This window comes from Sphaeramia orbicularis, chromosome 19 (genome assembly GCF_902148855.1).
Source record: "Sphaeramia orbicularis chromosome 19, fSphaOr1.1, whole genome shotgun sequence".
Lineage (NCBI taxonomy): Eukaryota > Metazoa > Chordata > Actinopteri > Kurtiformes > Apogonidae > Sphaeramia > Sphaeramia orbicularis.
Window position 1 is genome coordinate 4,053,219 of NC_043975.1, and position 16,996 is coordinate 4,070,214.

Sequence of the window (16,996 nt, forward strand, 5' to 3'; positions counted from 1 at the left end):
ACATTTGACAGATAAACAGAACCACAGCGCTGCAGTTTCACAACCACAGTTTGTCTGTTATGGATTGGGATCATCTCTGTCAACTCAACATATATTTTTTTATTTGTAAGTTTTTTATTTTTATCAATAACTAGAAATTTCAGGTGACCCCATTTGAATTCCAGGCGACCCCAAGTGGGGACCGCACCCCAAGGTTGAAAAACACTCAACCAACATGTCCCAGATGTTCTTTGGTGCTAGACCACGGACAGACTTACAGACCAGCAGAACAGTTTTAAAGTCTATTCCACAGGTGTCAAACATGCGGCCCGGGGGCCAAATCTGGCCCACCAAAGGGTCCAGTCCGGCCCTTTGGATGAATGTGTGAAATGCAAAAATTACACTGAAGATATTAACAACCATTTTAGTTCAGGTTCCACATTCAGACCAGTATGATCTAAAGTGGGTTGGATCAGTAAAATACTGTTGCAATAACCTATAAATACTCACAACTCAATGTAAACATTTTCATGTATTTACACTAAAACAAAGTATAATTTCACAAAAACTGTGAATAACCTGAAATGCCTTAAGAGAAATAAGTGCAATTTTAACAATATTATGTCTGTAAATGATAAACTGAAGCATAATATTGTGAAAATTGCACTTACTTATTCAGTTTGTTCATGTTATTCACATTGTTTTAAAGGATAGTTTGTAGATGTAAACATTTTCGTAATGTAATTTTACTTGTTTCACTCTAAAACATAGAGAAAAGTTTGGAGTTGACATTATTTTTATAATATTATGTTATTATTTCACTGGTCCGGCCCACTTCTGATCAAATTTAGCTGAATGTGGCCCCTGAACTAAAATGAGTTTGACAGCCCTGGTGTATTCTTTGAGCGACAGGAAGCCAGTGCACAGATCTGAGCGCAGGACTAATACAGTCGTACTTCCTGGTTCTAGTCTGGACCCCAGCAGCAGCGTTCTGGATGGACTGCAGCTGTCTACAACTGGTTTAGACAGTCCAGTGAGAAGGCTGTTCCAGTAGTCTAACCACTACAGATAAATGCATGGAGAACTAGAAGCACTCGGAGAGCGCAGACCTCCGCCAAGGCTGATCAGTGGCCCCCCCACCCCCGATCACCACCAAAATTTAATCATTTCTTCCTTATCCCATTTCCAACAAACCCTGAAAATTTCATCCAAATCGGTCCATAACTTTTTGAGTTATGTTGCACACTAACGGACAGACAAACAAACAGACAGACAAACAAAAAAACAAACAAACAAACAAACCCTGGCAAACACATAACCTCCTTGGCGGAGGTAAATAAGAATACATCACACTTATATAGCACTTTTTTAGACACTCAAAGACACTTCAAAAACAAACAAAACAAGAGAAAAAAAAGAGGCTGGAGAAAATGCAAGTTTGAACAGCTGAGTTTTCAGTAGTGATCTGAAGTTTTGTATTGAGTCCAAGTTCCTGATGTTTTGTGGAAGTCAAGGTTGTAATAGTTTTAGGTTTTTCATTATAGTCTAATATAACCTAATGTAATCTAATGTAATGTAATCTAATATAATGTAATGTAATGTAATCTAAGTGCATTTATATATATATATATATATATATATATATATATATATATATATATTTATTAACTTCTTTCTTGAGTCTGTTCATGCAAAATGAAACACAATTAATATAGATTAAAAATGAATGATATTTAATCGTGATTAATCAAAATAAATCCACAGCAACCCTGTGATTAATCTGATTAAAAACTTTAACTGTTTGACAGCACTAGTTCTTATATTATTGACCCTTTGGTGAGTGACATGTTGGAGACACAGGACAAAACTAATTTGATGCCATATGAACAAGATGAAAAACAGAGTAAAGTGAAGTCCATTATCCCTTTAAGAACTGTTTAATAAGTGTGTTTCCTGTTCAGTCCTGGACCTTTAATATAATATTTTGGGGTTTAACAGAATAAATGTAACAACATTATGTACGACACTACAGAACACAGATGTGCTCCAATAAAATAATCTTTTCATTCATTTCCTGTTTAGTGGAAAACCTTCCTTTACAGGGACGTGTGCACCAACTATTGAAACCTGTTATTAAGTTTAAAGTTGGATGGACTTTTGTATCACCAGGTTAAAAACCATAGACGATTCAACCAGCAGAGATCTGAGGAGAAACATGGAAGTACAGGAGGTGACTGATGGAACACACAAGGAGTCTGAAGGTAAGAGGATCCAACAGAACAGAAGAGAACAGAAGAGAACAGAAAAGAAAAGAACAGAAAAGAAAAGAACAGAACAGAACAGAAGAGAACAGAAAAGAACCGATTCTGCAACTGTAAGATATTAAAGCAGTAAAAAAAAAAAAGATTACAAAAAAGAAACATAAACAAACTGCTGTGAGATGAACAGGGTTGATGCGAAAAGTCCGATTTCTCAACCATGTTCATACAACATTGTTTCCATCCATCCGTCCATCCATCCATTTGTCTGTTCATCCATCCGTCCATTCATTTGTCTATTCATCTGTCCATCCATCCATCCATGGTGGGGTCCCAGTCGTACTTAGGGGCGTGTATCCATTCTCTTGGTTTCTTCGGAGTTGCTCTCAGTTTAACCTAAACCAGTTTGCATCAGGAGATTACACTCGGTTACAGATTACACAACACCTCCTGGAATCATCTCAGAATTAAAACTCCTCCACAACGACGAGGTGGAATTTCAGAAATGACTTTCATTGTCTAAGTGTTTATGTCATTCATTTACGGTTCACTTATCACTTGAAACAGACTTTAATTGTGCGACACAAATATTCAGATTGACTTCATTCTTTCAGCGATTCCAAATATCGACGCAAAGGTTGATCATTTCTCTCCAAACTACACTGCAACGACTGGAGGAAATGTGGTCGCTCCCTCCATCACTGGTTGTCAAACTGTCAACTTATACAACAGTATCTGTTCCAAAACTCCAGGTAGATGCAGTCGATTAAACTGAAACAATTCAATCATGTGAGTGTATTACTTTAAATTAACAACGTCTAATCCTTTCATTCCATCAAAAGAACCTTCAAAACATCGCAACGCAGAGACAAGTGTTCCTGTGGAGCCCAAAAGTAAGTATTGTCAGTATCCACTGGCCTGATCCTAATTCACCCCTTGGCCCTTACACTTGCCACTACCTCTTTAACTCTTTTCAAGGGTTAGGGGTTGAACCGTTCCCCTATGAAATGGTAGACCTGTAACAGCACACGTACCGAACTGAACCGTCTCAGCACACACCTGTTCGGTTCAGTACACAGCTGTACTGAAACGGCACAGTATGATGAGAAAAAGAAAAAGGAATGAAAGACGTCGTTCGATCCCGAACTTGAAATTCGCACAAGTTTCACACGGACATATTGAAGGAGCGCACATTGACCCAAAATATGAAATAGCAGCTGATATAAGGTTAAAAAAAAAACAAAAAAACCCAACAAATATGATGTGAACCTGGAAGGAAGAGACTGCAGACCCTCCAGCATCAGTCCAGTCCAGTTTGGATCAGTTCAGGTTCAGGTGAAAGACAACAACCAGGAAAGAGACGTTAATAAGACGGATGTTGTTTGGCCCCTAGGAACTACGGTAGTTCTACAACACTGACACTAGCTCTGTCTGTCTGTCTGTCTGTCTGTCTGTCTGTCACACACACTGTATAATAGAGGAATAAATAGAATGTTGAAAGTATGTAAAGTTGCACTTTCGTTTCACAACAGCGTTCGTTATGTTAGTTATGGAGGTATATAACTGCGCACCCCCCCTACCCCGACAAAAAAAAAATAAAAAATATATATATATATATATATATAAATAAAAAAAATCCCCCGTGCACACAGGCACACACAAACACACAGTGACGTAAACAGTTTGTTCTCTGTCCTAAAATAAATCATTTGGTTCATTGTGTTGTCAGTGTTTCTCTTCAGTTTGTTCCAACAGAATACCAGTTTACCTTCTTGTTAATGTTGCACTTCATGTGGAATTTTTTTGTTATTTTTCTGCGGAATGTGAACTGACAGAACTGTGATTGGATTTTTCTTGTTTGTTCGAAACTACCTTTCAGGGAAAAGTGCAAAACTAATGTTTAAAATACATTTAGTAATATTAATAATTTATTTTATTTTCTATTCCTGCTTTTCTATATTCTATTGTCTCCAAAAATTGGGGGAAAAATGTAAAAAATTCATAAATGCATTAATAGACATTTTGAGGGGTTTTCTTTCTTCCCGTACCAAACCGAAAAAAAAAAACAACCGTGGCTTTGAAAACCGAAAACGTACCGAACCGAAAATTTTGTGTACCGTTCCAGGCCTATGAAATGGGACAACCCTTCCTGACCTGTTACGTCATCGGCAGTCATCGATGCCGCTATTGAGGACTTGCAACTGACGTCACTGGTCATGTGATTGTTGTTCACACCACCATATTGGTGGGCACACTATCTGGATCCAGAATGTGACGCACCGCCCTCAGCAGCGCTCGTATTTCTGTTAGTAGTTTTCTTTCATTTCCTGTTTTATTTTGGTGGGGGGCTTTGTTCGTCTGTGTGCACTGTGTCTGTCTTGTGTGCGTCCTCCCTGATTCCTGATCGTCTTCACCTGGGGCTCATGACCTCTCCGCCCTTTAACCCTTTCATGGATAGTGGTCACTCCAGTGGTCACTCCAGTGGTCACTCCAGTGGACAGTTCTTCTCCAGCTGTTCTCTTGTATGTTCATGGATTTTATTGTTTCAGTTCCATATCAGCCAACACAGTGGACGCCTGTGCACCATCCCATACACTGTAGTTCATACGATTACTGTAACTTTGCTGTTCTTGATAAACCTGATCTGCACTAACATGTTTTAGAGCAAATCAATTGCTTGTTATTGTTAACAGATTGTAATTAACCATTTTTCTTAAACAAAAAGTTTTTTATTTATTTATTTTTTGCATATTATTTCCATACAGTGAATAATAACTAATATTAGAGTATGTTAAAATGTGACAAAACATCAGATTAGCGGCATTAAAAAAATTGATTTCGTACTTTTCACACAGTGTCTCAGTAAATACATGTTTCTTTGCTACAAGAATTAAATGCATGATGTCCAGCTGAGTGAGTATTTTTTGCAACTCCATGAAAAATAGGTTCATAAAAATTTTTTCAATCGCATAGTTTTTTTCAGGCCTAAAGAGGAATAAAAACACTCCAGAAAAATAACTTGATTAGGGTCAAAAAACGGTATTCAAAATCTCTCTGAAGGGACATTTTAGAGACAATTTGACCCACATTTTTAGTTTTAAATTCATTTTTGCTTTAGTTGGACCATAAGGGATTATCCAAAACAAGGAGTTACTTTATACTGAAATAAATGTTGGAATGGTAATCAGTTCAAATTCGCTCTGTGACTGGACATGACTGTTTTGACCCATTAAGGTTCTCATAATTCATGCATGAAAGGGTTAAATACCCTCCTCTCCTTGTGTCTGTTGTCAGTGTGTCTTTCATGTTCAGCCAAGACAAGATCTCCATGACGTTCTCCTGTGCTGCTACACTTTGTAAGTTTTTTGAAACCACATATTGTGAAGAACTTCTAGTTAGATTTTTGATACTTCGCAAACCAGTGGAAAACTGCTAACTCTCTCTTTTGGAGGGAGTATGGATGGAAGAACATAATTAGGTTTTTCTTGACTCCTGCACAGAGAAAGTATGCACATACCAAATGTTGGAGGTCTGGTGGTGCTCTAAAAGCGGATCACTTTCACATCTTTTGGGGGTGCCCCCTAATAAAGGAATATTGGAGGGAAATAAAAAAGGTTTTAGATGAAGTAACAGGTATTGAAACCCCCTTAATATTTGAAATTTTGTATTTGGGAATTATTGATTCTGTAAATCTGTTAAGAAGGGATGACTACAGATTGACTAGAATAATGCTGGTGGCCAGTACCACCAGTCTGGTGGCCAGTACCACCAGTCTGGTGGCCAGTACCACCAGTCTGGTGGCCAACATCCAGGAATGGGAGGATGTTCTGCTCAATATTTATATAATGGAGAAAGTTACTGCATATGTTAGGTTGGAAGTCGATAAGTTCAGAGATATATGGGAAGGATGGCTACATTATGTGAGACAACATAGATCAGATTTTGTAGGGGAAGTAATTTGACTGTTGGTTATGTAGGGTACTGTTCAGTAGGCTTTAGTACCTACCAACATTTTACATGCACCTTGGTGAGAGACCAACTGAAGGAAATTGATTTTGTTTTTACATCCTGGTTCAATGCTACAAAGTTTGTGAATTTTTTTGTTTTTATTTTATTTTATTTATTTTTTTATTTCTATATATTATTTTACATGCTTGTTGGCAGGTTTGATTTTGATTTGATTGATTGATTGATTGATTTCGAACATGCAAAAAAACAAAAAAAATAAAATAAAATAAAAACAAAATAAAACATTCAAATGGACAGAATCTATCTCCAAGCACATATAAGTCTGAATTTTGCATGGTCGAAAAGGAGTAGGAAGAAGTATGAACTTATTTAATCCTACCCCTCACTGCTTTTACGTCTCTATCGCTAACTTGATACAAGAGTCAAGCAATATTTTCCTAATTTTAACATCAAACCACAACAAACAGATAATGCAGCAACTGAATTTCACCCAACAATATGTTCATGTCAGTACAGTCACACAAACAGACTCAACAATTCAACCATTTTCTTCAATAATTCCAGCATGTTTATCAGTACATCATCCATAAACAAACAGTCCTTATTGTCATTATTAAAAACTGTACCTCTCAAGAACCTTTCTTTTTATATCTTTTTTTAAACTGAATTATGTTTGATATCTGTTTTATCTCCACACACAATTTGTTCCACAATTTTCCTCCACAGGTGGTGATACAGAAACTTTTTAACGTAGTGCGTACTTTATGAATCCTTAAATTTAACTTTCCCCTTAAATCACAACCTCCCTCTCTTTCACTAAACATTTGTTGAATATTGCCCGGCAGTCAGTTATTCTTTGCTTTGTACATTATTTGAATAGTTTTGAATTCCACAAGGTCAATGAGTTTTAAAGTTTTAGATCGGAAAAATAGTGGATTTGTGTGTTCACGGTTACATGAGTATGTGGAGGAATATCTCTGATATGGAAACATCTGCATTGAAAAAGGTAATTTTCCAAATGTAAAGGAATTTCTTTTTTGTAAAAGTGAAATAATATACAAATTTAAAAAAAAAAAAAAGATTTTTGATACTTCGTGAGAGAAGACCTTTTTGTTAATCTTTTGATACCACGTTTTGTGAAGAACTTTTAGTTAGATTTTTATACCTCTATAGTGAAGACTTTTTTGTAAAATTTTTGATTCCACGCATGTGAAGATCTTTTTGTTGGACTTTGATTCCTCGATTGACAAGACTTTTGTGTTCATTTTTGATTCCACGATTGTGTAGAGATTTTGTTACTTTTATTCCTTGCGTTAATAAATACTCAAACTAAGCTCTTTTTGTCTCAGTCTCGTGCATTTGGGTCCTAGCCTTGTGTTTTCGTAGCACAGAAAGTCAGAACTGTTGCTTTATATCGTGTTTTTCTTTGGACTGGTGTTTGCGTGTTTTGTTATTTGCGAGTATGTCTGCTTGTGATAAAGGCACCATAGATGAGTTTACATGTTTACTAACAACAGTGATGGACGCGCAACTCGGAGGCAAAAACACCAGTACCAGCTCCAGCCGGCTGGCACAGGCCGCGTACACCTGCAGGCTCTGCCCCGGAACTCGTGAACGAGCCGGTATGTTAGCTTTAAAACGGTCTAGTAACTGTCTGTGTCCAAAAGCCCATCCCATCTTCTCTTTCACGGCCGCATAATTTGACTTGAGCGCATGGGGAAGGTTGTCCCACAGTAGAAAAGCAGACTGTCACAGACGGGTGGGGGGTATTGTCACCAACCCACCGGTGGGTGTCACTCGCCGTAACTCCGACTGCCACTTCCAGCTGAGGAAACTCTGGCTGCCATCGCCGGCAAAGGGAGCAGGTAGATCAGGGGTGTCAAAGTCATTTTAGTTCAGGGGCCACATTCAGCCTGATCTGATCTGCAGTGGACCAGTGAAATAATAACAGAATAACATATAAATAATGACAACTCCAAATGTTTGTCTTTGTTTAAGTGTAAAAAGAAAAAAAAAACCCATTAAATTATGAAAATACTTACTTTTATAAACTATCCAAAAAAAAAAAAAAAAACCCTGAAAAAACAAATTTAAATTAAAAAATGAAAGAAAATTTAATGCAATTTTAACAATATTCTGCCTCAACTTATTATTTCTACATGTGCATTATGGATCAGATCTACAAAGACACTAAATACTTAGGAACAGGCAGAAAACTGTTCAAATTGTACTGAATTTTCTTTAGACATTTCAGGTTGTTCATATTTGTTCAGGTTATTCACATTTAACTGTTTCAGGATAGTTTGTAAATGTAAATATTTTCATAATTGAATGTTATTTTCTGCACCAAAACAAAGGAAAAAAAATTAAGTTGATAAGTCTAGATTTTGGGGCGGCTTAATTCAAGATTTTTTTACTTAATTGAAGATTTTTTTTTTTTCCTTAATTCAAGATTTTTTTTTACTTAATTGAATTTTTTTTTTTTTTTTTTTTTGGCTTAATTCAAGATTTTCTTATTTACTTAATTGAAGATTTTTTTTTTTTTGGCTATATTCAAGATTTTTTGCTAAATTTGGGATTTTTTTTGGCTTAGTTGAAGATTTTTTTTTTTTACTTAATTGAAGTTTTTTTTTTTTGGCTTATTTCAAGATTTTTTTACTCAATTCAAGCTAATTTTTCTTTTCTTTTTTTTTTGTTGCTTAATTCAATTCAAGACTGTTGAATTTTTGCACTTGGCAAAAACATCCCATGGGCCGGATTGGAACCTTTGGCGGGCCGCATTTGGCCCCCGGGCCGCATGTTTGACACCCCTGAAGTAGATCCACAATCACTCTGTCTCTATTGGACAGGGGTGTCAAACTCATTTTAGTTCAGGGGCCACATTAAGCCAGATTCGATCTGAAGTGGGCTGGACCAGTGAAATTATAACATAATAACATGCAAATAATGCCAATTTCAAACTTTCCTCTGTTTTAGAACAAAAAAAGTAAAATTATGCGATGAAAATGTTTACATCTACCAACCATCCTTTAAAATACTGTGAATAACATGAACAAATGAAGTTTTTTTAAGAAAACTAAGTGCAATTTCAACAATATTATGTCTCAGTTTATAAATTACACTTGTAAATTACAACATACAAATCACAGTGGATCAACAAATACACAAAACATTTAATAACAGGTAGAATATGGTTAAAATTATACACTTCAGACATTTCAAAATGTTCATATTTGTTGAGGTTGTTTGTGTTTTTGTGAAAATTTAGTTTGTTTTAGTGTAAATACAGTAAAATGACATGAAAATATTTACATGTACTAAGGGAAAAATTTGGAGTTGTGAGTATTTATAGGTTATTACCTCCGCCAAGGAGGTTATGTTTTTGCCAGGGTTTGTTTGTTTGTTTGTCTGTCTGTTTGTCTGTCCGTTAGTGTGCAACATAACTCAAAAAGTTATGGACAGATTTTGATGAAATTTTCAGGGTTTGTTGGAAATGGGATAAGGAAGAAATGATTAAATTTTGGTGGTGATCGGGGGTGGGGGGGCCCACAGGGGGGCCCATTTCCAACAAACCCTGAAAATTTAATCAAAATCTGTCCATAACTTTTTGAGTTATGTTGCACACTAACGGACAGACAAACAGACAGACAGACAGACAAACAAACAAACCCTGGCAAAAACATAACCTCCTTGGCATGGGGGGGCCCACAGGGGGGGCCACTGATCAGCCTTGGTGGAGGTCTGCGCTCTCCGAGTGCTTTTCTAGTTATGATAGTATTTGACTGATCCAACCCACTGGAGATTAAAGCGGTCTGTTTGTGGTCCCTGAACTTAAATGATTAATGTCTTCAGTGTAATTTTTGCATTTCACAGCTTCAGCCCAGGGGCCAGACTGGACCCTTTGGCGGGCCACATTTGGCCCCCGGGCCGCATGTTTGACACCTGTGCTATAGGGTGATAGGTCAGGGGAAGCCCTCCTGGTAGGTTTAAAGGGGTCTTCATCACCAAACCACATGATGACTATTCTTTTTTTCCACACCGCTAAGCACAACAGGCACGCAGGCTAACTATACTGAGAAGCTAGGCTAACTGCGGTAATACCTCTAAACAGCGGTGGGCAGAACAGAACCACCGCTGACACCAATGGAACCCAGCGGTCTTTCTGCCGAACTTATACTTGGTGAAAGTTAAGTAATAAACGGCACACAGGAGTTTAGCAGGTCCATCTTTTAACACGCTACAAACTTGGCGTGACTTCCTCCTCCAAGACTTAATGTATGCATACGTCACATGAAACTCATCTATTGCAACCAACTGCAACACATGGTTACCATGACCACACTGCTTAAAGCTTTACGTTATTGTAGAGCTACACAGGAGAAAGAGAAATATCACCAACAATGGGCAATTGTACGATCCAAGGAAAGCTTGTCTACCAATATGACGTCGTAAACAGAAGACCACGTGATCATGTGACATATGTGCAAAACCTCAATAAACAGAGGCAACAACTTTGTTTCTGACAGAATTCCCCATGCCGTCAGCAGCTGTAACCGTCTCTATTCCACGGGCTTTGGGCATGTTTTTGTCACTATCAACTGCAAACCACAGAAATGCGATCTGTAACACATTAAACAGTCGATCAAATGGTTTAGTTGTTTACGAAGAAAATATGGACATTTGTGTTTCTTTCGTCACTGCTGCACTTTTTTGCTGTGTTTACCTCCATCTTGCCGATGATTCAAACAGAATTATGGAAGATTTCTCCAACCCTTCCGTTTGTAGTGTGGCCCTGAAAAATCCCAGTTTGGAGGGCCAAACAGCCCCTCCCCCTTAGCCCTTCCCCTCCGACTCATTGAGAATCGGGACACCCCTACCCCTTCGCATGACCGCACAATATAGGGGGTGGGGCCAAGGGGTGAAATGGGATTGGGCCATTGAATTGATTTGGGAATGCGACATTCTCACTCTTCATATCTCTCCTCTTAAAATGATTTTTATCCTTTAGGTACCATCTTGGAATGTCAGCAGAAACTGAAAGCTTCTCTTAAAAGGAAGTTCCACTTTGTGCCTGAGGGCATGACGACAGAGGAAAACCAAATCCCGCTCAATAGCATCTACACTGAGCTCTTTATCACTGAAGGACGAGGTGGGGAAGTCTGTCAGGAACATGAGATGAGACAGATCGAGAAGTTCACCATGACAAGGGTGGCCCAAGAGAAGTCAATCGATTGCAACTGTCTTTTCGATCCTCTGCCGGGTCAAGGCCACCAGATAAGAAGAGTGATCACAACGGGAGTCGCTGGCATCGGTAAAACTGTGTCTGTAAATAAATTCACACTGGACTGGGCTGACGACTGGGCAAATAAAAACCTACAATTTGTATTTCCCCTCAGTTTTCGAGAGCTGAATCTGATGAGTAAGCAAACCTTTAGTCTAGAGCAGCTTCTACACGTCTTCTTCCCTGAAGTAAAAGACTTGGACATCCTCACCAACGATAAACACAACATACTGTTCATCTTGGACGGTCTGGATGAGAGTCGCCCCCCTTTAAACTTGGACAGTGAAATACTGTCTGACGTGACAAAACCATCCAAGATAGACGTGCTTCTGGTGAACCTCTTCAAGAGAAAGCTTGTTCCTTGGGCTCTTGTTTGGGTAACGTCACGTCCAGTAGCTTCCATTCAGATCCTACTCGAGTGTTTTGATCTGTTTACAGAGGTACGAGGCTTCAACGACGCCCAGAAAGACGAGTACTTCAGGAGGAAAATCCGAAATGAGACCGTAGCAAACAGGATAATCACACATGTGAAATCCTGCAGGAGTCTCCACATCATGTGCCACATCCCTGTTTTCTGCCGGATGACCGCAAATGCTCTTAACAAGAATCTGTCATTGACAGACATGATCAACGCACCAAACACTCTTACAGAAATGTACTTACGCTTTTTGGCCTTTTCCGTGGAAACAATGAAGAAAAGGTTACCTAAAACAATAGACTCACATGTCGACTTCATAAGAGAGAACCTGATGTCACTGGGTAAACTGGCCTTCAATGAACTGGAGAAGGGAAACCTGGTCTTCTACAAGAGAGACCTGAAGGCCAATGGTATAGATGTTTCACAGGCTTCATTGTTCTCATTCTACACACAGATCTTCAAAGAAGAACCTACAGTCTGTGGTGAGAAGACGTTCTGCTTTGTGCATCTCAGTGTTCATGAGTTTTTTGCTGCGTTGTACGTCTTTCTTAGCTTCCACAACGACAACAAAAATGTCCTCTTGAAAAAGTCTTCTGCTTCACGTTTTCCAATGAGAGACAAATCAGAATTCATCCTCTACAGAGAAGCTGTCAAAAAGGCTTTGCAGTACGAGAATGGACATTTTGACATGTTTCTCCGTTTTCTCCTGGGTCTGTCTCTGGAAACCAATAAGATTCTGTTGAAACATCTGATGACCAGTGACAGAACAAAACCAAAGACAAGACAAGAGATCATAAAGTACATCAAGGAGAAGATCAGAGCGAGTCCATCCCCAGACAGATGTCTCAATCTGTTCCACTGTCTGAATGAGTTGCATGACCACTCTCTTATGGAGGAGATCCAGAATTTCTTCAGCTCAGGTGGTCTGAACAGAGCTGAACTCTCACCTGCTCAGTGGGCCATCCTGTCCTATGTGTTACTGACATCAGAGGAAAAGTTGGATGTGTTTGAGCTGAGCAAGTACACTAGGTCCGAGAAAGGTCTTCATGGGCTTCTGGATGTTGTCAAAGCAGCTCGAGTTGCAAAGTAAGTGTTTTTCCAAAAGCAGGATGGCAGATGGCAAGATGTTTCCTTTGAGTATTTTCAGAAAATGTAGGATGTTTTCACTAAACTGTGTTTTCTACATATAGACAAATTTAGATTTTGATGCCTGCAACACAAATGTTCTGCTAGCTGGAGGGTGAGGGTATCATGAGTGGGAGTATCCCATCTCCCTGATCTGCTGAGTCGCTCTGAACTGGCAGCCAAGTTGAACACCTGACTTGTGTCCAACAGTGTTAGAACAACAGGAAACACTGGGCAACTGATAGTGTTACTTCTAACACTATCCAAAGATATTAGACCACACACAACAAAGCTACCATCAGCATGAACTGGAATTTTAAAGAGATATGCTTCCCTAAAGTCCACGTCATTTCCTTGAAAGTCCGTGGTTATCCAAGTAGGACCATGTCAAACTTTAATTGTATTTTAAATTGTATTTTAAACTGTATTTTAATTGTCTTGCACGGTGAAGTACTTTGTGACTCCCTGTCTGTGAATAAAATTTACTTACTTACTTAAACCTCATTCGGCATGAATTCCAACAGTAGTCGCTTATTTAGTAAATGTCCAAAAAACAGAAGTGCGTAAAGTTGTTTTTTCCATTAAAGCACAAATGCGATGATTTGTTTATTTACTGTCATGAGATGACACAAGAAGTCATTCCATAAACATGGTGATCAAGATAAATATGATGATTGGATGGTGTTTTTTCAGTCCTGTCCATTCTACAGGTGACTAAAATTTTTTTTATTTTTGTGTTAGAACCATTAATTAATTGGTTGTAATCGGGGTGTGAAGGGGATTTTAAGCAATATAGTAAAAAAGCTCCAGGAAAACTTCTCCCACCCCACCTTTTAAGTGTTGTGAAGGCATCAAAATCTAAATATTTTATATTTTACAAAATTTAACTAAAGTGAACAGTGACAACAACGACAAAGGTTGTACCAAACGATCAAATGCAAGATTTGAGTTTTAATTATATTTTAGGAAACACCACAACTTTTCTGGAAGTGGGGTTTGTATGTTCAAGAATAACTTAAAAGAGGAACATGACATTTATTACTGTTCTTACATCGCAAGGCGTGATATAATGTAAAAACGGCAAGATTAAACTTGTTTTCTGATACGAAGTAGGGCTAGGAAATGGACCAGGTGAGCAGACGTGGACTGGAGAAGGGCTACGAACTGGGATTTTCAAGTTATTGATGAAACCACTTTACACCAACTGTCCTTGTATTGATCGTTGTTATAATCTGCATTTTTTTTTTACTTGATGTTTTAATCCTAAAGTCTAAATGAGCCAGTGGCCACTTGTAGTTTCACATCGATGGCCAAAATACAAAACCTCCGATCTGAAAAAAATACTTTTTTTAGGAAATAAAAAAAACGTGGATCCTGGAGGATTCTGTTGGATTCTGTAAACTGGCTGAGAGTCTGGTTTTGACCAACTCTATATGTAAAGTGTCATGAGATAACTTTTGTTATGATTTGGTGCTATATAAATAAAATTTGATTGATTGATTGATGGTTTAGTTTTATTATAGTACGGTCTTTGTTGTTGTTGTCAGGTGACCTTCATGTCAAAAGAAAGGGCGGGATTATCTTGCAGATAGACTGAAATTGTGGCGTCGTCCTTGTTCTCACCATTCAATGTGAAAACTCAAAATCTAAAAAACTGCAGATAGGAGGTTTTGTTTTTTGGCCATCGACATGATCTACTGTATGTCCAGAGATCATTTGTCAAACTTTTTCTCTTCCAGTCTGAATGCTTGTAAGCTCACTGTGAACTGCTGCGAGAAGCTGTCAAGTGTCATCAGCTCTTCACAAATCCAAGAGCTTGACTTGAGTAACAACAACCTGAGAGATGAAGGACTAATACTGCTCTGTGGTGGACTCATGAACAGCAAACTGGAGACGCTTCGGTAAAATCCCGACACTTTTTCCCTCATACAGTTTGGATTTGTGTCTCACTAGATCAGGGGTGTCAAACTCATTTGAGTTCAGGGGCCACATTCAGCCTAGTATGATCTAAAGTGGGCCGGACCAGTAAAATAATATAAATAACAGGATAAGAACTGATAAATAATGTCAACTCCAAAGTTTTTTTTTCTGTTTTTGAGTGAAAAAAGTCAAATTCTGTAATGAAAATGTTTACATCTATGAACCGTACTTGAACGTAACATGAACAAATATGAACCTGATAAATTCTTAAGAAAAATAAGTGCAATTTTAACAATATTACGCCTTAGTTCATCATTTATACATATTCATCAAAACTTACAGATCACAGTGGATCTACAAATACACAAAACATTTAGTAACAGGCAGATTAATGGGACAATTCCGTACTTCTCTGAAGAAATTTCAGGTTATTCACATTTTTTGTAAAAGGCTAGTCTGTAAATGTAAACATTTTTGTGTAATTTTACTTTTCTTAACACTGCAACAAAGAGAAAAGTTTGTAGTTTTCACTATTTACAGGTTATTATGACAGTATTTTACTGGTTCTGCTCCACTTGAGATTGAATTGACCTAAAATGATTTTGACATCCTTGATTGTTCATATCTTCAGTGTAAATTCTGGATGTCACAAATTCATCCCAGGGGCTGGATTGGACCCTTTGGCGGGCCGGTTTTGGGCCCCGGGCCGTATGTTTGACACCTGTGCACTAGATGAAATAAGCCTGTTTGTCCATGTATTTATTATGTTTCTTTGTGTTTTTGTCTTAGGATTTTATCTTTTATCTTGTTTTTATTGTGTTTATTTTATTGTACAGCACTTTAGAAACCTTTGTGTTCGTTACCTAACACCTATTGGGAGGTATTGGGATCACTTTGCTTTGTGTTTGTTTGTTTGCGTGTTTGTTTGTTAGCAATTTTACGGGAAATCTATTCCACCCATCTTTCCCAAATCTTCCCACAGATAGGCCTAGGCCCTGGGACCAACCCGTTAAATTTTGGGCCAAGTAGGCCAAAGTTCAAGGTCACAGCAAGGTCACAACATCTACAATTTTCCTATCTCTCATCACTGAGCAATTTTCAAAAATTCATTAAAAAAAATTCAAAACGACTCCAATTGGATCCACCTGTAGCTTAGAACAATATCTTGTATCTGGCACAAAATTGTCCACATCCACTGTGGAATGTGGACTCTGTGGACATTTACATTTAACACTGAAAATCCCATTTCCCACACATTTAAAATTAGAACTCAGCAAATATTGATGTGAATTGAATCTAATTGGACAGACACATGACTGGTACCAAGCTTCAACTGTTTCTGCTGGATGGAACAACCTGGAAACTGTTGAATTTAAACTGAAATAGTCGATCCACACATGCACAGTGTTCGGGGTGTTTGGCGGAGGTTTGCGTTCTCTGAACACTTGTTTAAATTTGTGGTTTATATAAAAATGGATTGGATTATTTTTCTGTTGGTCTAGACTGAGGAGCTGCAACCTAACAGAGAAAAGCTGCGACGCTCTTTCCTCAGTCGTCAAATCGGTCTCCGGCCTCCTGAAAGAACTAGATCTCACCGACAACGACTTTGAGGATGTGGGAGTCAAAAAGCTTTGTGTTGGACTGGGGAGTCCTCACTGTAAACTGGAAATACTCAAGTGAGTGAAGTGTGTACCAGCAGGATAAAGTACTGAGCTTGGATGTGGTCTCACTAGTCGCTTTTCCATTGGACATACGCACAAAACTTTACCGATATTTACTAAATGTCGAAAAAACATAAGTGCATAATTTTGGTTTTTCCATCAAATCACAAATGCCATGATTTGTTTATTTATTATCGAGAAGTCATTCCATAAACATGGAGACCAACGTAAATATGGTGTTAAATTACAGATATATTCATTTTACCCCTCTATCCTGTAAAGGGATATGCTTCCCTAAAGTCCACGTCATTTCCTTGAAAGTCGATGGTTATTCAAGTAGGACAATGTCAAACCTCATTCCTTCCAACAGTAGTCACTTTTCCAT

General features: G+C 38.1%; 1 protein-coding gene across 1 annotated transcript in view; it reads left to right on the plus strand.

The window, feature by feature from the left end:
• The window catches only part of LOC115410451 (NLR family CARD domain-containing protein 3-like), a 40,510-nt gene that overhangs the window by 20,038 nt on the left and 3,476 nt on the right, over positions 1 to 16,996 (plus strand). Inside the window, exons 9-11 of the mRNA XM_030122107.1 lie at positions 11,215 to 12,991; positions 14,770 to 14,931; positions 16,453 to 16,626. Of these exons, the coding sequence (XP_029977967.1) occupies positions 11,215 to 12,991; positions 14,770 to 14,931; positions 16,453 to 16,626 (2,113 nt within the window). The remainder of the gene's footprint in view (positions 1 to 11,214; positions 12,992 to 14,769; positions 14,932 to 16,452; positions 16,627 to 16,996) is intronic.